Source organism: Rhinopithecus bieti, unplaced genomic scaffold (genome assembly GCF_001698545.2).
Source record: "Rhinopithecus bieti isolate Rb0 unplaced genomic scaffold, ASM169854v2 scaffold_23925, whole genome shotgun sequence".
In the NCBI taxonomy this organism is placed as follows: domain Eukaryota; kingdom Metazoa; phylum Chordata; class Mammalia; order Primates; family Cercopithecidae; genus Rhinopithecus; species Rhinopithecus bieti.
In genome coordinates this window covers 12,484-37,765 of record NW_016811042.1, presented here as the reverse complement: position 1 = coordinate 37,765, position 25,282 = coordinate 12,484, and the positions used below count along the sequence as shown (strand labels likewise).

Sequence of the window (25,282 nt, the reverse complement as noted above, 5' to 3'; positions counted from 1 at the left end):
AAAAAAAAAAAAAAAAAAAAAATTGTCCAAAGTTTCCTGAATTTTTTATTGTTTTTTCTTTAAGCTAGCTATTTCCTTGAATATTTCTTCCTTCACTTCTGGTATCATTTTTTGGATTTCCTTGCACTGGGCTTCGCCTTTCTCTGGTCCCTCCCTGATTAGCTTAATAACTAACCTCCTGGATTCTTTTTCAGATAATCAGGGATTTCTCCTTGGTTTGGATGCATTGCTGGTGAACTAGTGTGACTTTGGGGAAGTGCTGAAGAGCCTTGTTTTGTCATATTACCAGGGTTGGTTTTCTGGTTCCTTCTCATTTGGGTAGTCTCTGTCAGAGGGAAGGTCTAGGGTGGAAGCCTGTTGTTCAGATTCATTTGTCTCACGGCGTGTTCCCTTGATGTAGTACTCTCCCCCTTTTCCTATGGATGTGACTTCTGTGAGCCAAACTGCACTGATTGTTGTCTCTCTTCTGGGTCTAGCCACCCAGCGAGTCTACGCAGCTCTGGGCTAATACTGGGGGTTGTCTACACAGAGTCCTGTGATGTGAACTGTCTATGGGTCTCTCAGCCATGAATATCAGTGCCTGTTCCAGTGGAGTGGCAGGGTGCACTGGAACGAGTGAGGGTTCTTAGCTTTGGTTGTTTAATGCTCTGTTTTTGTGCTGTTGGCCTCCTGCCAGGCGGTGGTGCATTCCAGAAAGCATCAGTTGTGGTAGTATTGGGAGGAACTGGTAGTGGGTGGGGCCCTAGAACTTCCAAGATTATATGCCCTTTGTCTTCTGCTACCAGGGTGGGTAGGGAAGGACCATCAAGGGGGGGTGGCGCTAGGCGTGTCTGAGCTCAGACTCTGCTTAGGTGGGTCTTGCAGTGGCTGCTGTAGGGGAAGAGAGCGAGATTCCCAGGTCAATAGAGTTGTGTACCTAGGATTATGGCTGCCTCTGCTGAGTCACGCAGGTTGTCAGGGAAGTTGGGGAAACCCAGCAATCACAGGCCTCATTCAGCTCCCACACAAACTGAAGGGCTGATTGATCTCCCTCCCACCATGCCCCTGCAATAGTCCCAAGTCTGTTTCCAGGTGGAGGCTGTAACAGGGTTGAAAACTTGCTCCAGGCTACCGACTGCAAAAGAAAAGGGCTTGGTTCATACCCCGCCTGTGGAGTCTGCACAACAGATTTGCGTCCTTCCCTGAGTTCTGACCAGGAGGCGTCTCGCCCCAACCAAATTTTTAAAAAGTTCAGTTAGACATTTCCCTCTCCCCATGGAGTTCTACCCCCTGCTCCTCTGGTCACCCTACTGATGGATCCCCATGGTGCCAGGCAGGAATGGCCTGCTAGGAGATGCAGTAAGCCCCCAGGACCTCTCCACCACCTCCTCCACCTATGTATTTCACTCGACTCTCCAAATTGACTCAACTCCAGGTAACTTCTCCCACAAAGAGGCCTTCAGTTTCTCCAGGGTGGGTGTGCATTTGGGAGAGGAGCATCTCCCTTTCCCAAGTCCACAGTTGGGACACTCACAGTATTTGGGGTATCTACTGGGTCCTGCAGGAGCAGTCCACTTCCTCCAAAGGGTCCGTGGGTCCTCTCTCGGGATTGCTGGTTTGTTCTTGCAGTTGGTCTGGAGCTAAAATTCACAATAGACAACATGAATCTTAATCTATGAAAGTATAATGTTAATGTCTTTACCTTTCTCAGAGCAATAAAAGAACCTCAGAACAATGAACTGTTCTTTTTTGAAAGCTCTGTGCTGTGTTACTTTGAATTAATCATTTTCCAAGTCCCAGATTTATACCTTCAATCTTCATTTAGATGTACCCACATGTTTACCACTTTCTTTGCCCTTCATTCCTTCTTGTATCTTAGTCCAAATCTAGAAACATTTCTTTCTGCTTCAAATACATCCTGCAGAATTTTATTTAGTGGGGACAAACTCTATTTTTTGTTTACCTGTCTGAAAATGACTTTCTTTTACTATGAAATTAAGTTTTTTAAAAATCAACTTTACTGAGATATAATTTATATTCATTAAAATTCACAGTTTAAGTCCTTAAGTTGTTGGCCTCAATAAATGTATGCAACAAGTAATCATCACCTCTGTCTCCCAGGAAAGTTCCTTCATTCTTTTTTGTAGTCAGTCTTTATCTATACCTCTCAACCCGGGCAACCACTGATCTGATCTCTGTCATCATAGATTAATTGTGCACGTTATAATATTTCGAATATACGGAATCCACTTGTCTTTTCTATCCAGTCTCTTGTCACCAGCATGTTATCTATAAGATTCACTCATGCTTTTGCCCATGTCAATGTATTGTTCTTTTTATTGCTGAGTGGTATTCCACTGTATGGATGAACCACAATTTGTTTACCAGTTCACTTGTTGATGGTCATTTGGGTTGTTTCCAGTTTGAGACTATTATGAATAAGGCTGCTATACAATATTTCTATACAAGTCTTTTTATGAGCACATGCTTTCATTTCTCTTCGTTAAGTATCCAGCAGTGGAAGTGCTGGGTCATATGTAAGTATATGTTGAATTTTGTAAGAAATTGCCATACTGTTTTCCAAAATGATTGTACCATTTTACATTCACAAAACCAATGTATAAAAGTCCAATTGCTCCATATTCTCACCAATGCTTGGTTTTACCCCCTTTTTTTAAATTTAAATTGTGCTAATGAGTAAAAGGGATACCTCATTGTTTTATTTTAAATTTCTAATGACTAATTACATTAAACATATATTCATTTGTTTATTGGCCATTTGTATATTCTTTTGGATCGTCTATTTTGCATTTTTAAATAGAATTATTTGTGTCCTAAATGTTAAGTTGTTGGTGTTATTTAGATATAGATACAGTTTTTTGGTTAGGTTTTTTGTGCTGTCAATATATTCCAACCAGTTCTTGCTTGCCTTTTGTTTTCCCTGTAGTGTTTTTTTTAAGAACAGAAGGTTTTAATTTTTATTAAGTCCATTTTATCAAATTTTTTATTTTATAGTTTGGTCTTTTTGTCTGTTATATAAGAAATCTTTGCCAAACTCAAGTTTACAAAATTTTCTTTTCTTATATTTCTTCTAGAAGTTTTGTAGTTTTGCCTACATGTTAAGGTATATAATCAATTTTAAAATAATTTTGTGTAGGAGGTAACATAAAAATTGAAATTTGATTTCTTTTCCACATAGATACCCAATTGTTCCAATACTACTTGTAAAAAGAATATTCTTTCCCCTTATTAAATTATATTGGTGTTTCTTTCTAAAATAAACTGACTAAATGTGTGGGTTTACTTCTAAAGTCTCTTCTCTGTGGTAGTGATCCTACATGTTCACCTTTATACCAACACTACACAATCTTATTGACTATAGCTGTAGAATAAGTCTTGAAATCAGGTAATATTAAGTCCAATATAATTTGTTCATTCTTTTCAAAATTATTTTGACAACTCTAAGTCATTTGTATTACCATTTGAATTTTAGAGTCACCTTTATTTGCCAGAAAAAAAAAAACAAAAAAGTCTGCTAGGGTTTTTGATTACTGATTACATCTACAGATAATTTTTAGAAGAATGGCGAGTCTAGACAATACTTAGGGATTCTAGCACCATAACATGAACTATCTTCCTCCATTTATTTACTTTTTTTTTTTTGTGTTTTTTTTTGAGCAGGTCTCACTCTTGTTGTCCCAGGTGGAATGGCCAATGGTGCGATCTTGGCTCACTGCACCTCTGGCCTCCTGGGTTTGAGTGGATTCTCTGCCCTCAGCCTCCAGGGTAGCTGAGATTACCGGTTCCTGCCACCCACGCCCAGATAATTTTATGTATTTTTAGGTGGAGACAGGGTTCACCATGGTTGGGCCAGCTGCTTCTCGAACTCTTAACTCAGGTGATCTGCTGCCTCGACTTCCCAAAGTTGCTGGATTACAGGCGTGAGCCACCAGTGCCCGGTCTATTTAGGTCTTCTTAATTCTCTATAAAAACATTTTTGTATTCTAATATTTTAGTTAAATTATTTAAATATTTGGCATTCATTACGACATTTTTAATTTACAATATTTTGTTAATATATGTAACAATTTTGTATACTGATTACATGCTAAATCCACACAAGATGTAAATGCCTTACATTTTCTCCACAAAAATTATGTCCATCTGTGAGTAAAGACAGTTGTACTTTCCTTTCCGGTCTGCATGTCTTTTTCTTGCCTCACTGAAGTAGGGCTACAGGCCTTGAGTACAATAGATAAATAGAAATGAGTAAGAGCGAACATCTATGCCTTGTTCTCCATTCTTGTGGGGGTATTTTCCCATTAAGTATAATGTTTACTGTGGGTTTCGTTATAGACTGCTATTATCAGGGTTGAAGATATTTCCTTCTCTTACCTAGTTTGATGAAATTGATTCATTGATTTGTGAAATGATTTTTAATTCAGATTTGATTTCTATGGTTCTTGCTATTATTCTGCTTAATATGGTTAAATCATGTTGAGTTTTTAAACATCACATCAACTCTGTGTTACTGACGACAATAAATTCGTTCTATAAATCACTTAGCCTTAGATATTTCATGTACCAATGCAAAACAGAATACATTGTTATTTTAATTTTTCAATGTATTAAAACTTGTTTCATGGCCCACTGTGGTCTATCTTGATAACTGTTCATTATACACTGTTGAACAAGAATGAGTTTTTGTTTTTGGATTAATTAACATTCTATAAATGTAATTGATCAAGTTGTTGAACAGGAGTTGGTTTCAATTTCCTTTAGCCTTACTAATGTTTCTCTATACTTTTTCAATAACTTGTGAGAAAAGGATGTTGGAGCCACTGATCAATAAGCTGTGGGTTATTGATTCCCTCCATGTAATTCTATTCGTTTTTGCTTCCCATATTAGGTGCAAAATATTGTGGATTTTATGTGGATGATATGATCCCTTTGATTATAAGAAATTACCTCTTTATCCTATTACAATTATTGACTCTGTACTATTTTTATTTGGATAAATATAGCGTCTCATAATTTCTTTTATTTAGTGTGGTCGATGGTATATCTTTTTCTATTCATTCTCTTAACCGCTATCATTCTATACTTTACCAAAAGTGTTTCGATTTGTTTCTTTGTCAGCATGATACTAGTGGTGGCCTTGTTGTTTATTTGATCTGAATGTAATTTCTGCCTTTTATGGGCATTGAGGACCATTTTTATTTATTTATTTATTTATTTATTTATTTTATTTGTTATTTATTTTGAGACGGAGTCTTGCTCTGCGCCCTAGGCTGGAGTGCAGGTGGCCGGCTCTCAGGCTCACTGCAAAGCTCCGCTCCCGGGGTTCGACGCCCATTCTCCTGTCTCAGCTTCCCGAGTAAGCTGGGACTACAGGCGCCCGCCTCTTCGCCGCGGGCTGTATGTTTTTGTATTTTTTAGTAGAGACGGCGGTTTACCATATTACCAGCGATGGTCTCGATCTCACGCTGACCTCGTGCATCGCCGTCTCGGCCTCCCAAAGTGCTGGGATTATAGGCTTGAGCCACCGCGCCCGGCCGAGACCATTTATATTTATTATGGTTCTTAATATATTTGGGTTTAAAATCTATCATCTTGCCATTTATTTCTTGTTTATTCATAGTTCTTTTATTTCCTCTTTCCTATTTTTCTGCTTTATTTCAAGTTTAGCATTTTTCATAATTCAATGTTACCTTAGTTGTTGATTTATTATCATTATTTGTTATATCATTTTAGTGGTTGCTTTAGAGTGTAGAATACACAGTTTTAACTCATTACAGTCTACCTTCAAGTCATATGATAATGCTGCAAATATAAGAACCTTGTAACAGTAAACTTCCATTTATTCTCACGTGAATTTTGTACTACTGTTCCCATGCTGTTTACATGTTTACATGCTATACATCTCACACTACATTTTTTGTTTTTCTTTGAACAGTTAATTACATTTTAAAGAGATTTATATAATAAGAAAAATAGTCTTTATACTTGCTCATGGATTTACTATTTCTGGTGCTCTTTATTTCTTTGTGTAGATTTGGATTTCCATCAGGTATAATTTTCTTTTGCTTGAAAATTACTTTTAACGTTTCTTGAACTGTAGGTCTGTTGTTGAAGAATTATTTAGGCTTCTGTGTGACTGAAAAATTATTCAATTTTCCTTTGCTCTTGAAGATATTTTTGTTGAGTATAGAATTCTAGGTTGATTTTTTCTTTCAGAACTTTAAAAGTTTTGCTCCACTGTCTTCTGGTTTTCATCATTTTTGGTAGGAAGTCTGTGTAATTATTTGTGTTCCTCTGTATATAATGTATCTTTTTAAATTTGGCTGTTTTAAGGGTATCTCTTTATTACTTTTAAAATAATTTTATTTTATATACCTTGGAGTAGTTTAATTCATATATCTTTTGCTTGAGATTCATTGAGCTTCTTTTTTTTTTTTTTTTTTTTTTTTGAGATGGAGTCTCACCCAGTCACCCAAGAGTGCAATGGTGTGATCTTGGCTCCCTGCAACCTCCATCTCCCAGGTTCAAACAATTCTCTGGCCTCAGCCTCCCATGTAGCTGGGATTACAGGCGGCCACCATTACAACCAGCTAATTTTTGTCTTTTTAATAGAGACGGGGTTTCACCATGTTGGCCAGGCTGGTCTCAAACTCCTGACCTTGTGATCCACCTGCCTTGGCCTCCCAAAGGGCTGGGATTACAGGCGAGTCACTGCGCCTGGCCTCATTGAGCTTCTTGGATCTACTACTCTACCCTGCTAATTCTGGATACCTGGGTCTCTCTGAACTTATACCTCTGTCTCCTCAAGTCAGGAACCCCTGCCTGGTTGCTCAATTCTTGTGCTGTGGTCTGGAAACCCTTTCTAGTCAGTAAGCTGTAGCAATAATAAGGATTCCCTGGTTTGTTTCCACTCTCTCAGGGATCACCATCTGTTCTGACTGATATCCAATTTTTTTTAATTTCATGATTTTTTTCTGCTTTTTAAATTGTTTCATGTAGAAAAGTAAATCTAGTTCCCATTACTCCATCTTTGCTGAAAATCAGGAGCTAACTTTTATTGGACATCTACTATACACGAATTACTTTAAATTCATCATTTCATTCAATTCTATCAGAAAACCTATGATAAAGATACTTTTAACCTATTTTACAAATAAAGAAACCAAAGGATAGGACAGGATTAATGACTAAAGTCACATATTCTATAAATGGCAGATTATTTGATTCCAGATATGTTTTGACTACAAAAGGATGTGACTCCATGTAAAACAGAGAAAATTATAGAAAACTACATGAACGTGCATTAAAAATCTATTCTGTAAAATTTTATTTTAATCAAAACCACTTTACTGAACAGTTTGAACTACTTCTTTCTCTGGTAGTGGAAGCAAGGACATAATCTGAGAATGATAGTTTTACACTTCCAATCACTATCTTTGCTGATTTTCTTTCTTGTTCCTTAATAATATCCTGGGCAGATTCTACACATTCCTTGATATTTTGTTTAAAAAAAATCCATTCTGCTTTGAAGCTCCAATTTCACACTAATTTAAAACCCTCTTCACTGGACTCCAGGATGTTTGGAGATGGGAAAGGAGGATTATCTGCTGTATCATTCTTCCTTCTCCAAGCCTTGGAGTGGAAAAGGCATGATCTTTTTGTATACTTACTCTCCCTTGTCTTTTCAACACTAACCATTTTAAGGTCATGGGCTAGGAGAGAATGGAGGAGGCAGAGATCTTCCTATATAACTGCCACATTTGTGATGCAGGCATGACTGGCATTTTCCTATCTATTATTGTGTTCCCACGTTCCCATAGATAGATTTTCCTGTCTATTCTTTGTGTTTTCATGTCCTCTGCTTTGAGATGTGTGGTTTTATGAGGGAGTTCATCTTCACTCAGATCCCTTCTGTCTCTGCCTCCTTCTGGCCCTGCCTGTGATTCCATTTCCCCTCCGGATGAAGCACTGCCTTCCAAGAAGAGCAAAGTGATGACTATGCCATGGTTTCCGTCACCTCATATAATCCCTCTGCTCCCTCCCATGGACCCAGGTCCTCTCTGACATTCTCAGAGGGCTGAGAGTAACTAGGATGGCTTTGGCCACCATTCTTTTCCTAGGCACTCCATACTAAGGCTCCTTCTTGCCCTTCAGCCATAGATTAATTCTGCAAGCCTTTCCTCTTCAGTTCCCTCTCAACATGACATGCAGGAACCAAGCTTTTCTAAGAAATCCCTCACTATCATCAGCTATAGTGGCAACAAAGGGATGGAATGGGGACTGCTCTATTGTTCTGCAGTCAACAAGCCTCTAGCTGGGGGTACGATCCCAATCCCGGTCTCACCCTGTGTAGCATCTCATTCTCCCAGAAAATTTTCCTGGAATCCCACTTCATTCATTTAAATTCTGGAGGTGAGGGAATTACCTCATGAGAAAGGATGGGAAAGGAACTACCTCCCACTGTGAGAGTAGCATGTTCTTCCTCCCTGCTATCCCCTGTAATCTCCTTATAATTACTTATTTGCTGGGCAATGATTGTGGTTAGTAGGTCCTGTTTAGCTGCCTGCATGTCAGTAAACTCTGGGGGGATTACCAGGCCCCAGTGTTGGCAGCTCTATTTAGACTGTGGAATATCAGTGCCTCTTATTTTCAGATGGAGCTCCAAGGCAACAGTAAAAATCCCACTCAATATCTTGTCATATAAACAATGGCTCTGCTCAGCCTTCTACTGTAGCTGTTCAACATATGCACACAAAAGTTGATTTTAATTTTACTTTGCTTAGTGCTGCTTTCACCACTTTGAAAATCTTGATAAGTACCAAAGTGCTCTGAGGACGTGGAGAGGCCTGGAGAAGGTCACTACGGTGTGCAATAATACAAAATAAATTAACTTCTCTCCTGCACGAAGTGTGCACAGTCATGACAGAAAAAACAGGGTGCTTTCTTTTGAGGCTGACCTGGTTTTCAAGAAGTAGGAATGAAGGTTAGGGAAGGGAGGTATGGCAAAGAGAGAAAAAAAGAAAAGGAGGGAAAGGAGGAAAGGGTGGGGGAGAGAGAGATTGAGAACACAGACACTCCTTGCTTTCATTCCTGGCTCCCATGGACACAGCCCAGAAGGAGCGCTGTGGACCCCTCTTGGGACAGGCTAGAGCTGGCAGGCTTCTTTTACCGACAGAGCTATTTAGACCTCTGGCCTCTCCAGCAGGGATTAGTGCCATGGCCCAAGGAGCTAGCATTCTTGACCAGGGGAGGTAGGGAGGGATGAAGAGAGCTTTCAAGTGTATTTAACATTCTCCTCACAGCCCTCTCCAACGGGTCTCCCTCTGTCCTTTCTCTAAACACCAGACTCCTAAGTTTACTGAAGAAAAATAAGCTCATTAATCCAGACTCAGCCTAACATAGCAAAAGAAACAAGACATAGTCTGATGGTGAAAACCCTGGATTTGGAGGTAAGTTCTACTGGCCCTGTTCTTTAACAAAAGTTTAGTCTATGCTTTAGACTCTAAAACAAGTACCTTAAAATGTATTTCTTTCCTCTGTCCTGACCTTTTCCTCCTTTTTGATGTTAAGCTTTTTTTCTGTATTATAATCACCAAAACTTTTATTGACAGCAATCTGTTTATATCCTGAGCACATGTTGTGGTCTGAGCTCTGAGAAAAGTGTTAGAGAGACTCAAACGAGAGACAAATGTGTCCCTACTTAGTGCTATTTAGAGGAGAAAGAAGCAGGTGTGGGCTTAGACATCAGGGTACATGGAGGAAGGAGAGCATCTAAAGTCTGAGAAGATGGGTGAGGATGAGAAGAGGAGCTTTTGCCCAATCTAAGCAGCTTCCCTGGTGTTGCCCAGACTACTCATCACAGATGCTGTTCTACTTTATAATCAGGATACCCCAATCTTCCGCTTTTCGAGAAAGCCCCTTGAGAGTAGGAACTGTGTCTCATTCACCATTACTCTTAGCTTTTAGCATAGCACCTGGCGTACAGTAGTATTATAGGCTGAATGAACCTATGCATATGTGAATTAATGAACTGGCAGGGTGCGGGAAGGAATGGCCACGTCCTAAGTTCCAAAATCCTCTCCAGACCTCTGAGCAGCCTCTTTGGGAGCCTTTAAGAACAGTAAAAGAGGCTTTTCTTATTGGGTGAATAATGCCTTATATATGTAGGCTGCCTTTTTTTTCCCAAAGAGTTGTTCTTACCCATCTCACTTGATCGTCACACAAATCTGACTGGGAGCTGTGTTGGGGGAGCCTATTGTATTGCATCGCTATTTTATTGACAAGGAGGCTGAGGCTCAGAGGAATGACTACCCTCAATCCTTCTGTGTTACTCTGGAAACTCATTTAACAATAGTGTGATTTCATCTGACTAGGCACCTGTGGTTTCAGAAATACACAGGTTCAACCACTGATCTCCGATTAAAAGCCAGGGGTCAGTATCTCAGTCTTCCATTGATCAGGTTAGTTGTGATGCCTTATTGTCTCTAGACCATAAAGAAGATGGAGAGGCACATGGTCAGGGAACAATTGTATAGGCACTTTGATTTGGAGAGGAAGAATGTCAAGCTGGCTGAAGCCAGACTGGACCAAAGGCTGCAGAAACTGGAGGATATCTGCCTCTACCATGTGAAATTGCTGACCTGGGAGCAGAGGCAGCTCCAAAAAGAACTGCAGAAGTTGCAGCAAGGTAAGAGTTTCAGGACTGGAGAGGATGATGCCCCAGAGGCACAGCAGGGCAGTGGGCCCATCACTCCGCTGAGGCCCTTTCAGAGCCCTGAGTGCCAAGACAGCAAGAGCTTCTGATCAGAGCCTGGATTTTAGGCTGTCTAGCCTTCCTTGTCCCTCCCCCGTCAATTGCATAGCTCCCCCCAGCAGCCTACTGGTAAGCCTTCTTGAGCTAACATTTCTCAGGCTTGCAGTCACTGCCATCTTTCAAGTTAGCTCTTTCTTGCTTAAATCCTTTGTTTTCTACTTTTAAATTTTATTTTTCATTTTTATTTTCTTTCATTATCTGGGCTGATTTGGCTTCACCGATTTTTTGATATCCAATCTTTCTCTTTTGGATCTAACAACAATTTATTGAGCAGTTACTAATGTGCAAGTCGCTGTCCTAGCCCACTTTATGAAAGTTTAAAAAGAAAGGAAAGAAAAAATGTCTCTGGAATTAGTACCTCAGCTTCCTCCAATGTCAAATAAAAGTATTTCCTACCTTATGAAGTTATTTGAGGATTCAGTGAGCACTTGGATAAAGTAAGTGCTATATAAGTGCACACTCTTATCAATTAAAAATTGTTACACAATTGAAACCCTTCTACTGTTTTTGTTGAAAATTGTCGCAGTTGTACAGTCTGTAGAAACTAGTTCTCCTTTGTTCATCATTAAAATAATTAGATTTTAATATTACTTAAAAATTCAGCACAGGAAAGAAATATCTTGGCTCTTGAAGACTACATCCTTTCTTACTGAAGGCAAGTGCCAGAACTCAGGAGTCTGAAATGGACAGAGCATGTTCAAGAGGAAGGACAGGTGCTATAAATGAATATAAAATATTTCAGGTCAACAGAGCTTATACATGACATAAATGCCAAGAGTAATAGCCAAATGTCTAGCCTGGGAATTCTTTCTAACCTCCAGCTTTGGGGTTGAAAGATACTCTGAGCAACTAACTGAACTCCTCTGCTTTCAATTTCCCTGTCTGCAATAAATGCTTAAACCAACCTAGAATTTGAGCTCACATACTGGAAAAGGGTCTTAGAAGCCATTTGGTTGATTCCCACTCTTATTCAAAAAGGACACCGAAGATCAGATGGCTACTCTCAGGAGGGTGTACAAAAGGCCAGGCCCTAGTAAGTGGCTGTCCTTGCTGAGTAGAGAGTTGGATTGGAAACAGTATGAATCAGGAGGTAGAAAACTTTGATTCAGTGCTTCTGCCTCCATATCCTTTGGGAAGTCATATTCTCTCTAAGCCTCGGACTTCTTGACAGTAAAATTGGGGATACAGGAAGGAAGCAATATGTATTAAGTCTCAATATTTCTTAGGCACTGTGCTAGGCAATAGTTTTCCATGATTCGTTTAAATGAAATTGTTATTGAGATTCAATTCTATGCCAGTGAGTGGATTATTTAAGATGCATGTTGCCAGTCCTTTGAGTCAGCAGCTTAGAAATTAGGCTTAAAAATCCACATTTTTAACTAAGATGATACTAAGGCAGATTATTCTGGGACAGGTGTTTTTCAGACCAGACTTTGCAAAACAGCTACTCAGGTAGAGTCTGGAATGCAAATATGAAAAACCATGGTCTCTGCCCTCAAAGTACTCATATTTAAATTGGAGAGTAGTTCTGCTTATAAAAAATGATTATCAAAACTGCTAATTGAGTTCTTCGCAAAGTAGGGCAGGAACATAAAAAGGTTCCTGTGTCTATCAAAGGGCTTTAGCTAAGATTTCCCAAAAGACACAGTGTGTGAGCAGAATCTCAGAGGAGGAGGAGAATGGGGAAAGGGTAGGAAGTTTGTCAGGAGGACGTATGGAATGGGGCCACTCCCGGCAGAAGGAATAGTATGTACAAAGGCACATAAATGAGCACTGCTTGCCTCAAATAGCTCAGTACTTCAGGCATGTGACATGGAAGTGGGGAAGAGGAGAACGTGTAGGTGCAGTTTTCAGAGACAACGCTAAGTAGCCAATGTCTCCAATCCAATCCAATCATGAATGACTTCACAGGTCTTGCAAAAGAGTTGAGAGTTCACCCTGTAGGGTTTGAGACTGGTGAAAATTACATGCTCAAATGTTAAAAAGATCATTCTGGGTGCAAAGTTTAAGGTAAAATAGACCTCAGGCTATAGTCAGAGTAGACCTGATAGAATTACAAAGTTCAGGCCATGGTTTCAAGGCCTAAACTAGGGCATTGGTCAGGTGAAGAAAATGAGAAGATGAGCATCTCAAGATATTTAGAAAGTAGAATTGTTGGAGCTTTAAGACTTAATATATGTCCAAGGATAAAGAAAACCAGAATCCAAAGTATATTGCCTGGCACAAAGTGGGTGCTCAAATGAGCTTGTCAAATCTGGTAACTGGGTGGGTAGAAGTACCATACCTTCACAGAGAGAACATTGGAGAAACATCAAGTTTCAAAGAAAAGATATGTTCATTTCTCAACCTATTGTCCCTGTAGGTCTAAACTTCAGAAGACAGACCTTACTGGGAGAAGTAGCTCAAAATCCCTCAGTTTATATGGAATAGGTGAAGTTCTTACATGTAAGAGACCCCTACAAAAGACCCCAAGGAGAAAACAAAGGAGGAGAGGCTCACAAAGAACTCTTCCTTGTTCTGATCGCTTCACAAAGAAGCGATCATATGAAAGAGTATTAGGAGTTCAATGTGAATTCTAGGTTCCCTATTTGGTCATATTCCCTCTGCTTGGTGCCTATTAACAGAACAGTAGATTTAAAGAATTCTCTCCCATGAGCAAAACTAGTCCAAGACTTTCAATTCTAAATGACCAGTTCATGAGATGTCTTAAAAACTAATTGAGTTCTCCATAGCAGCTATGTCTGCAAGATGCTAAAACATCAACTCAACAAGTGAAAAGTCCACTTAGTCATGGCTGGCAGTTGCAAACTCACAGTTGGATAGGAGGTCACATAATTGCAGTGAGGGAGACAATCCACTCACACCCAGTCATTTTGTTTTTGAAAACATTGTGGTTGCCAAGTAAAATGTTCAAAGGAAACCTCCACGGGCTTAGCCAGTTTAAACCTCTGATCTTAGTGTTTCTAAATCCTCTTTAACATATACTAGGTAAACACTGGAAAACTGCTTTAAATTTTTCCTTTCCCATCTATCACACCAGATGAACCTAATGTGTAATATACACCAAGGTTTATACACATTGGTTTTCTGAAAGCCCAGTTTGCAGAATTCTTTTTCTTCTTCTTATGTTGGTTTTCTAGGGCTGCCATAACAAAGAACTACAAACTGGGTGCCCTAAACAACAGAAATGTATTGCCTTACAATTCTAGAGCCTGGAAATTCAAAATCAATATGTCAGACATGTTGGTTCCTTCTGAAAACTGTGAGGGAAGGCTCTTTGCAGGCCTCTCTCCTTGGCTTATAGATGGTTGTCTTCTCCCTGTGTCTCTTAGTGCTCTCCCTGTATGTGTCTGTGTGTTCTAAGTTCCTTTCCTTATAAGGACACCAGTAATATAGGATCAGGACCCACCCTAATGACCTCATTTTAATTTTGTTATCTCTGTAAGATCTTATCTCCAAATAAGGTCCCCTCTGAGGTACTGAGGGTTAGGACTTGAAAGTAAAAAGTTTAAGGACACAATCCAACTCATAACACTTCTTAATTAACTCAAGCAAAAACCATGAAGAAAAAGTTCTCCTCTTATTTGGGGAATGGAATTCAGAAGAGACCAGATGATGTTCTCATGTTCTCACCACAAGGAGGGAAGAAGCACAGAGCCCCACAGGCTAAGAAAATGAGGTAAGAACTTGATTACTAAACTCATGGGTATGACATTAAGTCCCTCTTCCCAACTGACCTCTTTAAACTGTTCCTGAAGAAATGCTCCGTTCCCCTTCTTAAGTGAGACATTTTCCCTACATTGTTACCATTCAATTTCACCCTCCACCCCATTCCCACCTATATTACCTTGGCTGATACTGAAGAGGACTACATTCTAGTAAGTTGAAAGATCTAAAGAAGAGCTTCTTTATTGGTTTTCAGAGATCTTTCTTTTATCTCCTTTCTCAGAGCATTGGCAACCCGTATGACCCAAGACACATACAAAAGCAAGTCCCAGCTGCCTCCTTCACATGATCCTGGCCTCAAAGACTCCATGAAGAGCAAAGAGCAGCCACTCTCTCAAAATAACAGAACTGCCTGCTTCATGAAAGAGCAACCACAAGCCCAAGAGAAAGATTCTGTGAATCCACCTAAGGACGTAGACTCCAGTAAGGGCATCTCTGTTCTATGCCACAATCAAGAGGTTTCCACCAACACCATAGAACAAGGTCCTAGTTCCAGCCCAGCTCATAACAGTGGAATGGCACATGCTGATAAGACCAGATCAAAAGATATTGCTCTAAAGCCAGATGGGAACACTGGAAAACAAATTCCTCCAAATCACATGGAACATGCAGGAAGCTTCGAAGGCGAGTTCACAAAGCCAGCCTTCTTAGAGTTGCTTTCAAAGGCCAGAAATGTGCATTATCTCCGGCACAGGGTCCCCCCTGAGTCTGAGAGGTTGCTTAGCATTGGGGAGGTATTTGGGCATGGGGAATCCCTGGAAGGCAGGCGAGGAGTGTGAAAATAGAGTGCCTTCTAAGTTTCTTCCTCTCTAACCATTTAACATAGCCTGATAATAACATATTCCATTATTGCTAAGGAAATGTGCTCCTCAAATGGCTATATTAAGCAATACAGAGAAAGACAAACAAACATAATTGAATTACAATTTTATTTTAAACTTCCTATTATTTTCCGGGAATATAATATTTCTTGAATGAACAATGCTAATATATGAAAAAGGAGGGGAGGAATGAATCTTCTGAAAGTGCTTTTTAAGGGATGTGTTTATGATGTCATCAACAATATGAATATATATTGATGACTGGACTTGGGAAAACAGTAAGTAGTCTTGCTTTCAGGGTCTTCCTGTTTCTTCTAGGAGATTCTCATGGTGCCACCTGCTGGCAAAACGGCGTAGCTATTCTCTTTGTTTTAGTTTGATATACAGCAGTGGTAGGAATAGGAATGCGATTGTAAACATGTACTGTAACATGGTCTGTAAAGAAAACCTGCTCTTTAACCACACCCATGTGCTCTCTTTGGAAGCCCTTTCCTTCTTTCCTTTATTTACAGATAGCTCCATTTTAGTTTTCACCTTCCCACTTTCAACCTGCTCATATCAAATTTTTTGAATCCTGTTGAAAGAATAATGGACAATCTTTTCCCTCTCTTATCTTTTAGAATCAAAGGATTTAAAAAACTTTTAATCATCTCCCAACATGCTGTCAAATGCACAGCAGACTCTATCAAAATGATTTCACTGTAATATGAGAGGTACTAACATTGTTAACAAGTTATTGTTTCAAGTAGGCCTCTATGACTTGGGCTACATTGTAAAAGAATCGAGTAGATTTTGTTTCCCATTCAAGGGATCCAAATATCACACTAAAAATAAGTAGTATCATAAGTCATCAGAAAACAATAGCTTTTTGTTAACGCATTTAAACTTATTGTCTACCTAATGAAGTGTAGAATAAAATCATCACCACTTTTTATCTATACTGACTTTATTAGGAAAATCATCTTGCACTATAGGTCTCAAAGAAATCATGCCTCTATGGTGGATAAATTCAAATCTTCAGCCCAATAACAAACTTTAATTCCAGAAGTATAAACTTGGGGGCCTATTTCATATCTGGCATCCATACTTGATGTAACCCAGCCTGGGATATTTTGATGAAACAAGGTTATTTAGCTCAGAAATGATAAAGGACCCCAACCTACTAATATAACAAAGGGCCTGCAATGAAGATTAATTCATATTTAATTTATAGTTCATTAAATATAAATTTGAAGTACATTTAGTTTGAAAACATTTCATTTAATTCAGATTTAGAATTCCTTGTGTTTAAAAATAGTAATTCCTAATAGCTCCTATTTTTCAGTACCTCCCCCCATCCTGACATATTCCACACAGCATGCCAACTGATCCTCAAAACAATGCTGCAAAATAGTTTTCTTTATCCCTATTTTACAGATAAGGAAATTGAGGGAAGAGTGGTGGCAACTTGCTAATAGATGGCAGTCTAGCATTTGATCTCTCTTCTACTCAATTTCCTTGCTCACACTCTTTCATTACATCACACTACCACCTATCTGAAGCCAAAAGCTTAGATCAAACATGTGAGAGTCAGTTTCATTAGCCCAGCCTCTGGCCTTCAATGGGGAGACAATACTTTATAGTGAAAAGAACACAAGAAATCTGCTACTTCCAAGATTTTCTTCCATGAAGCAAAGCAGCAGAGGAAGGTAGGCCATAGGTGACAGAACTGATTCACGAAAACTTAACTTATTTGCACCAGCCATGCTTGGGCCAGCAGGAATAGGCATACAACAATTAGAGAACCCCTTTGTAAACTGCAGAAGCTCTTTCCTAAAAGTTCTTTCTTCTTCTATGCAAGCCTTGCCTATCGTCATCACAATTCTCCCTCAAGGCTGAGTCCTGAGTGAATGGTTTTGTCACTACTAAGTGGGTCTTTCACTGTACACGCTATCACAGGGGGAAGGGGCCATCACAAGGCAGAAGGGAGCCAGCCTCAGCCAGACCTCTGTTCCACTTGGTTCCACGCCCTCTGCTCCAAGCCCACCTCACTCCTGCCATCTATAGAAGTGAACATTCTGCATGTTCTTCCTTGCTGTCTTGCTTGTGTCTTCATATGCATCTGACAGACCCAGATCTGTCTGCACTTTTAAAATCAATATTTTAGTACATCCTGTTTTAAATAGTCCATGCATTGCCACAAATTATACATTTAAAAATCTTCTAACCACCTAGATTTTATCTTCTTATTTAGTCTAATACATTTTCCCTCTTCAATACAATGGATGTAATACTCTGATTAGTACAACTTAACACAATAAAAGAGAACGCTGCTGCATGGAGCCTTTCTTGCATAACTCATTAAATTCTAAAGAACAGTTTAAATCCTTAATCCTCACGCGGCACATGGTGCTCTAGGATGGCTTGCTCTCGACTAGGCACAGTCACTGTGCTTATACCAGTGGTTCTCAGCTAGGAGCAAATGTGTCCCCTGCCCCCAAAAAACATCTAGCACTGTCCAGTGGTATTTCTGGTTGTCACAACTGAGGTGAGGGGGCTGCTACTGGAGTCTAATAGGTAGGGACCATAAATTCAGTAATACATGGAGCAGCCCTCTGAAACAAAGAATTAACAAGCACAAAACATCAATAGTGCCAAGATTGGAAACTCCACCCTGTACCATTACATTAAATATTCACAAAACCTTCTGAGATAGAAAATCAGGGAGATACTTGCTGCCATTTTACAGATAAAGAAATTGAGGCTCATGGTAAGTAAAATAGCTTTCTCCATACCAGAATGTGGATGAGGAATGAAGACCAGGATACTCTTTTCCCATACTCTCCTCTCAAAGAAGATGGGGAATGACACGTGTCCGATGGCTCCTGCCCTCATTTTCAGTTAAGAAATGCTTTCAACCCTACAAATACAAATTTTTAACATTCAAATTAGTGACAAATGGTTAAAAGGGATAATTTATACTTCAATTCTGAGGAAACATTTTTATTACATTCATTCATTCATTCATTCATTCATTCATTCATTCATTCAGAGGTGTACTGGGGACAGATAATCCCTTTCCCATTTCCTCCCCCATGAGGAAGAAGGAGCTTTTGCCTTGTTGCCTTAACTCATTCAATGGGAAGAGATTCCATTTCTCACCTAGAGGCAGAGGCAGTTGGAAACTCCCAGAGATAGAGACTCAGCCTCTCACTCAGGGTCCCCAGGTTCTGGAGGCTACTGAAGAGCACCCTGAAGGATCTCACAATCCTCATTGTGGGAGGAAGGTTGGGTAAGTTGTTACCAGGAACACTGGAGGGACCAGCTCCTCTCAAGGTGAAATGAGCCTTGAAGGAAGGGCAGAGGAAATCACTCTTGGGCAAGTGTTTTGCCCTCACACCAAGAGTACCAGGGAAGGAGAGGGCACCAGTCCAAACAGATGTCAGCAGCCCTACCTCACCATTGACAGCCAGAATAGCAAGCAACCATTGCAAAAAAAAAGGGGGTGGGGGGAGGAGCCAGAGCTGTGTGAACAATTGCATGAACCAACTCATTCCCTCACCTCCGTCCACACCTACTGGATCAGGCATTCAAGCACTGAAGACACAAGAAGGGAAAGCGGGCAGCCAGGTCCTCCTCTTCTGCCTGAGGCCACTGCAGTAGAACAGAAGTTCCACCAGGTGGGGAAGGAAGACTGTAAACTGGACAAGAACCATAAGTAATAATAACCTAAATGCAGTTAAATGAATATCTACTGGCAATAAAACTTTTAGAACAGAAGTGCATGGAAGTTACCAGATCAGACTGAAGTAATATTAAGCAAAGTTGGTCACAGTTATTGGGGGTAAGAAAAGATAACCATTCCATGTTTATACCTCACCAAACTGAGATTTCTCAACCTAACCTATATAAAGATGCATTGCACTGAATTACACTGACTATGCGAAACACAGGTCTTTATTATATGGTCCTCATCTCAAATGTGGCTTGGGGCATGTGTGGCCCCCTTAAGATTTATAGGAAAAAAATGTTTTACATAATTACGCATAATGCAAACTATCCCCTAACTTTTCCACCTTTCCACCACTATTGTGAATATGTTGCTGCTCTATGTCCTAATAATAGGCATCATTAAAAATTGTAAATGAAATTTAATGTAATTAGTTAAATTGTTTTGAACTACTCAAGTGTAATCCCATTGAACTGGTTGCATGAAACTGGGCAATGAGAAAACCTTCCTGGTAAAAGGAAAACACACATAAATACACGTACAAAGACTCCAAATACACATAGCACATTTTGGTTAGAATCAAACTGAATACTTGCATGGACCCTTTCAACACAAAATTATTAATAAAAAGAAATCTTAGTTTAAAAATGTGTGATACACAAAATGTATGCATGCTACATATAAAGATGTCAATGCAATTCACAACTGGAAAATTTTTTGACACTCTGAGGACTATTTGTTCATAGTGAGGTGGAAGAAATGAGGCAAACAGCATAGACCAAGGGTTCAAAACTAAAGGACAAGTGCTAGGATTGCCAAACCAAGTGACTGATTCAGCTGTGGAGAGAGCAACAGAAAGTGAGCAAGCATCTGCCTGCATCACTGAGACCTCAGCCTACTTTCCTCCTGGCTTCCCCTGGAGCTCCAGCAAGTAGGATTGTATGAGCAGAATAATAGTGATGGTAGTAATTATTTTGATATTATTAAATGAAAGAGCAGATACAATTTTACATAAGAGGTATAAGAATTCATATTTGAATGATATGTTTTCTTAGAGGATTTTCCTCTCATTTTCCTTGGGGAGTACACACTCACACAGACACTGAGACCCATAACACTCTTTTAAAATGGCCATAAAACAAGGTGCCCCAAGGACTCAGATGGCAGTTCACTACAAGCACTCATACCCGCAGTATGCTAGCTATCAGTATGCTGGAGGGAGGTGATCATGTTTCAGGGAACTAAGGGTGAATGGCAGCCCTAATACACTTTTTTAAGTCCCAGCAAATTTTGGTAAAAACGTTTGGCAGTGTCTTTATCCAGGTCTGTCTGAAAAATACAAGCAAAATAAAGTATAAATTGGTGTGATGGTTAATACTAGGTGTCAACTTGACTGGATTAAGGGAGTCAACGTATTGATCCTGGGTGTGTCTGTGAGGGTGTTGCCAAAGGAGATTAACATTTGAGTCAATGGACTGGGAAGGCAGACCCACCCTCCATCTGGGTGGGCACCATCTAATCAGCTGCCAGCACAGCTAGAATATAAAGCAAGCAGAAAAATGTGAAAAGACTAGACTGGCCAAGCCTCCCAGGCTACATCTTTCTCCCGTGCTGGAGGCTTCCTGTCCTCAAGCATCGGACTCCGAGTTGTTCAGGTTTGGGATTCAGACTGGCTCTCCTTGCTCCTCAGCCTGCGGATGACCTATTATGGGATCTCGTGATTGTGTAATTAATACTTAATAAACTCCCCTATATACATCTATTATGGGGATATATACATATATGCATATATATGTATATCCTATTAGTTCCGTCCCTCTAGATAGCCCCGACTAATACACTTGGGTCCCAAAATAAAGAAAACTAAAATTAATTAAGTTTGGACTAAAAATGACATTTGGCATAGTCTATAGGAAGAGAATTCAAAATCTGGACAGAAAGAGATCAGCAAGATAGGGCAATTCTAGGAATCACAAGGAACTTAAGAACATGGTATCTTGTGGTTCTAACTCCATCCCTAACTAAAACAAGTGAGACTTCTCTTCAACAGAAAAGCTGGCAGATCTGAGTTTTGCTGCCCCCAAATATCTTTGTTTCTGCAGCAGAAGTACTAACAACTGGTGTCATGACCAAACAGAAAAAAAAAAGGCTTTGTATTAAAACCTTGACAGGGACCTCAATTCTAAAATCAAGACTTTTCCTTAATTATCCAAGCAGCAGTAAGATAAGAGGCTTTTTCTTATAACAACTGATTCCCAAGGGTCATTCTTTCATTATAGAAAACCTATACCGACTTTCCTTTTGCCTCATAGCTAACTCTCCAGGGATGGAAAATAATTCACACTCAGGAGAATGTACTTTGGCTTAGGGTAATCTACAACTTACCCATACTTTGCCATTTAATCCTAAATATCACTAAAAAAATTAACAAAACTATATTTAGTAACAGAAATAACTATCTTATTTATACTAGTCGTTTTAGGGTTTTTCCATAGGATATTGGAATTGGTGGAATTTTGGGGGTTAACCAGCTTAACCCCAGTTCACAGGTATGAAGTGACTTCTTCAAAACAAACCAAAATGAACACTTTCCCACCAAAGAACGTTAGTTTAGAATGGAAAGTTCGTTCACCCTGTGTAAACCAATGCTGCCCCCTAGTGGCGAAGGTGGCAAGTTCAAGCACGTCACCTTGAAGGCCAGGAAATAGTAATTAGGCTAATAGAATTTCCCAAAGAGTATTGCAAAAGATCTTCCTAGGTGCTGTCAGAAAAAAAAAGGACTCCGGGTTAAAATAAATTTGGAGATACCTGGGTTAAACAATGAAAACAAATTTCTCTATGAGACTTCTCTAAACCTTTGATATGCTAATGTCACTGTGAATGTCAAGGGGGAAATCACACCACACTGAATTCCCCTAAATAATATGACCGTGAAAACTTTGTCCAAAGATCATCTCCAGGTACTATTACAATCCACAAAGCATACGTCAGAAACAGTTTCCTGGAATAAAAAATAGATTAAGACAGGCTTTTTAAGATTAAGACAGGTCTGACGGGCACGGTGGCTCACGCCTGTAATCCCAGCACTTTGGGAGGCCGAGGCGGGCGAATCACAAGGTCAGGAGATCCAGACCACGGTGAAACCCTGTCTCTACTAAAAGTACAAAAAAATTAGCCGGGCGCGGTGACGGGCGCCTGTAGTCCCAGCTACTCGGGAGGCTGAGGCAGGAGAATGGCGTGAACCTGGGAGGCGGAGCTTGCAGTGGGCCGAGATCGCGCCACTGTACTCCAGCCTGGGCCACAGAGCCAGACTCTGGCTCAAAAAAAAAAAAAAAGAAAGAAAGAAAGAAAGAAAGAAAGATTAAGACAGGTCAAAAGGTCAAATAGTCAGCAAAGACCTCATAAATTCCAGATAGCAATAGCAGGAATGACGTTTTCCTTAGAAAATATTTTCCTCCATTTTTCTTACAGGTATTCCTACATACACATGGCATACACCTGTTCACAAGTGCACACATACACATACAAACGTTGCCACACCCTCACTCAAAAATATTGTTAGAATTAAATAGAAATGTTAAGAAGCTAGGCCGGGCACAGTGGCTCACGCCTATAATCCCAGCACTTTGGGAGGCTGAGGAAGGCGGATCACGAGGTCAGGGGATCGAGACCATCCTGGGTACAACAGTGAAACCCAGTCTCTACTAAAAATACAAAAAATTAGTTGGGCGTGGTGTCGGGCGCCTGTAGTCCCAGCTGCTGGGGAAGCTGAGGCAGGAGAATGGCGTGAACCCGGGAGGCGGAGCTTGCAGTGAGCCAAGATCGTACCACTGCACTCCAACCTGGGCGACAAAGCGAAACTCCGTCTCAAAAAGGAAAAAAAGAAAAGCTGGAAAAATATCTTTGGCTGTTTTGGCTGGTTCATATGTGTTACATGTGTTCTCAGGGGTAGTCTTTGCTTCATTCTACAGATGAGAAATCTGAAGCTTAGAGATTTTGAACTTCAGAAGTCCAGCAAGATCCTAAACAGGCAGCAAGTGCTAAGCTGGGGACCAAGCCTATTTCTATCTAGCTCCAAGGACCCTGTTCTCCCCACTACATGATACCATCTAGCTTACCTCCATCCAAAAGTTCAACAATGGCAACAAAAGTGCCCGCTGATGCAGGCACTGTGCTTGGGGCTAAGGGTGAACACAGATCCCGCGCAGTGATCTTGTTTGCCTTCTAGTGGAATCAACAGGCCCCAAAGCAAATTAAACAAAAATTGGTGTTACAGTCACAGCTGCTACCTATTTCCTCACATCTACCGCAGATGATAAACATCAGTCATGGCCATTCTTTTCTTTTTGCCAGAGGCTTGTTTGGGAAAGAATATGTGACTCAATCCTTGTCAGTTAGACATGAAGGGAAGTCTCCTGAAGACTTCTGGGAAAGATATTCCCATTCCTAAGAAATAGACACAGAGAAAACATTGTTTCCATCCTTTAGACACTGTCCTATCTGGATGTGACTTCCTGGATGTTGCGTCTGGAAGATCTGTTATAGCCACCCTGCTCCAGGGGGAGGAGGAAGCCCGGGGAAAAAGGAGCAGGAGATAAGCTGCTGAGCAGATGTGCTGAAGAGCTGGAGAAGTGGGAGATTCAGATAATGAAAAGCTTGATATTGAGGGGACTACATAACTGACCGTCTAAACCAGAACACTTCCAAGAGTGAAAAGGGATGCTCCTAATAAATAAACTGAGACCGTGTGTGGTGGCTCACGCTTGTAATCCTAGCACTTTGGGAGGCCAAGGCAGGAGGATTGCCTGAAATTAGGAGTTCAAGACCAGCCTGGGCAAAACGGTGAAACCCTGTCTCTACTAAAATACAAAAAATTAGCCAGGCGTGGCTGCGTGCACCTACAATCTCAGCTACTCAGGAGGCTGAGACAGGAAAATCACTTGAACCCCAGCAGCGGAGGCTGCAGTGAGCGGAGATCAGGCCACTGCACTCCAGCCTGGGTGGCAGAGCAAGACTCCATCTTCAAAAAAAAAAGTAAAAATCAAAAAAATAAATAAATAAACTGGGACAAAAGGCATACAATGGAATAACCTACTTACACACCATGCTGATCAGTCTGGACTTTGCCCGGGCCTGGCTGCTTCAGAGCTTTTAAAAGGTTAGAGCCACTTCTGGAATTTATATACATCTTTCTGGCTGCTACAGACAGAAGGGCTTCCAGGACAGGCCAAGAATCAGGGGATAAAACTGTAGGTCTGGCTAACATGAGAGAGGTTGAGGGATCCAATGAGGGCAGCGTGTAGATCAAGAGGAGGGGAAGATTAGAAAAGTGGTCAAGAGGAAGAACACGGTGGCTGACTAGGTCTGAAGAAAGAAGGTAAGGTGGGATTCAGGTCCCTGGCTTGGGCATCTTCATGAAAGATGATGCCATTTCCAAGAACTGGGAAAATCCAAGGAGTAAGGGCCTTCCCCTCTTGCTGGGAGACCCTGGCAACAAAACTCTGAAGGCTGCGGGACGCTAAGCTCACTGGACCTGCTGCATGGACTTGTACATAAGATGCTATCTTGATGTAGAAAGTAACTTGGGGGCTGGGAGAACTGTGTTAGCTCTCTCAATCCTTCTGGTAGACACTAGCAATGAGAAAAAAAAAAATTGAAGAAAGAGAATTAGATAGTGGCTAGGAGTCCAGTAGAAACTGTCAACAAGAGGAGATTGAGGGCAATATATTGCAATGTGTATGAGGCACAGGACACATCAGGGAGACAAAATCTTACCTGTGGCAGGAGCTACTTCATGCCTGGATTTTTAGTCACTCCTATGTTGTGGCTATAGTCAAATCATTCTCTTTCTTCCAAGAATCAATCTCTTTCTTTTCTCTCCTTGTTATTTTATCAGTTTTAATACAACTGGGGGAGGTTGAATTTTATTAAGCATTCTGATACACAATTAAGATAATATATGCAACATGTTGGTTGCTGACCAGGGGCTAAAACACACACAGCTATATTGCTTGAGAATCATTCATTCAACAAATATCTGTATTGAACACCATTCTGTGATTGGTGCTGTTCTTTCATGACAGAAAAAAGAAAATAAGGTATGATTGTTGCACTCACGGCCAACGTCTAGGCTGTTTGTTCATGCTTGTGAAGCTAATTTAATAAAGATGTCTGATAGATGGGTATTTGTCAAACACACACACACACACACAC

At 40.4% G+C, this 25,282-nt stretch overlaps 1 protein-coding gene across 1 annotated transcript; it reads left to right on the top strand.

Annotated features, from left to right (window-relative positions):
- The first annotated feature begins 1,250 nt into the window (after positions 1 to 1,250).
- CCDC190 (coiled-coil domain containing 190) lies at positions 1,251 to 15,823 on the top strand. Its single transcript, XM_017893425.1, has 4 exons — positions 1,251 to 1,414; positions 10,489 to 10,687; positions 14,366 to 14,492; positions 14,763 to 15,823. Exons 1-4 carry the CDS (start codon positions 1,376 to 1,378, stop codon positions 15,316 to 15,318), a joined length of 921 nt encoding a protein of 306 aa, XP_017748914.1. The 5' UTR covers positions 1,251 to 1,375; the 3' UTR covers positions 15,319 to 15,823.
- The last annotated feature ends 9,459 nt before the right edge of the window (positions 15,824 to 25,282 follow it).

Bases quoted from the DNA above. Each gene is read 5' to 3' on its own strand.
- CCDC190 (XM_017893425.1), top strand. From the start codon at position 1,376: ATGTATTTCACTCGACTCTCCAAATTGACTCAACTCCAG. The intron at 10,688-14,365 runs GTAAGAGTTTCA...AATTAACTCAAG, and splicing joins ACTGCAGAAGTTGCAGCAAG to CAAAAACCATGAAGAAAAAG. The intron at 14,493-14,762 runs GTAAGAACTTGA...CTCCTTTCTCAG, and splicing joins CCACAGGCTAAGAAAATGAG to AGCATTGGCAACCCGTATGA.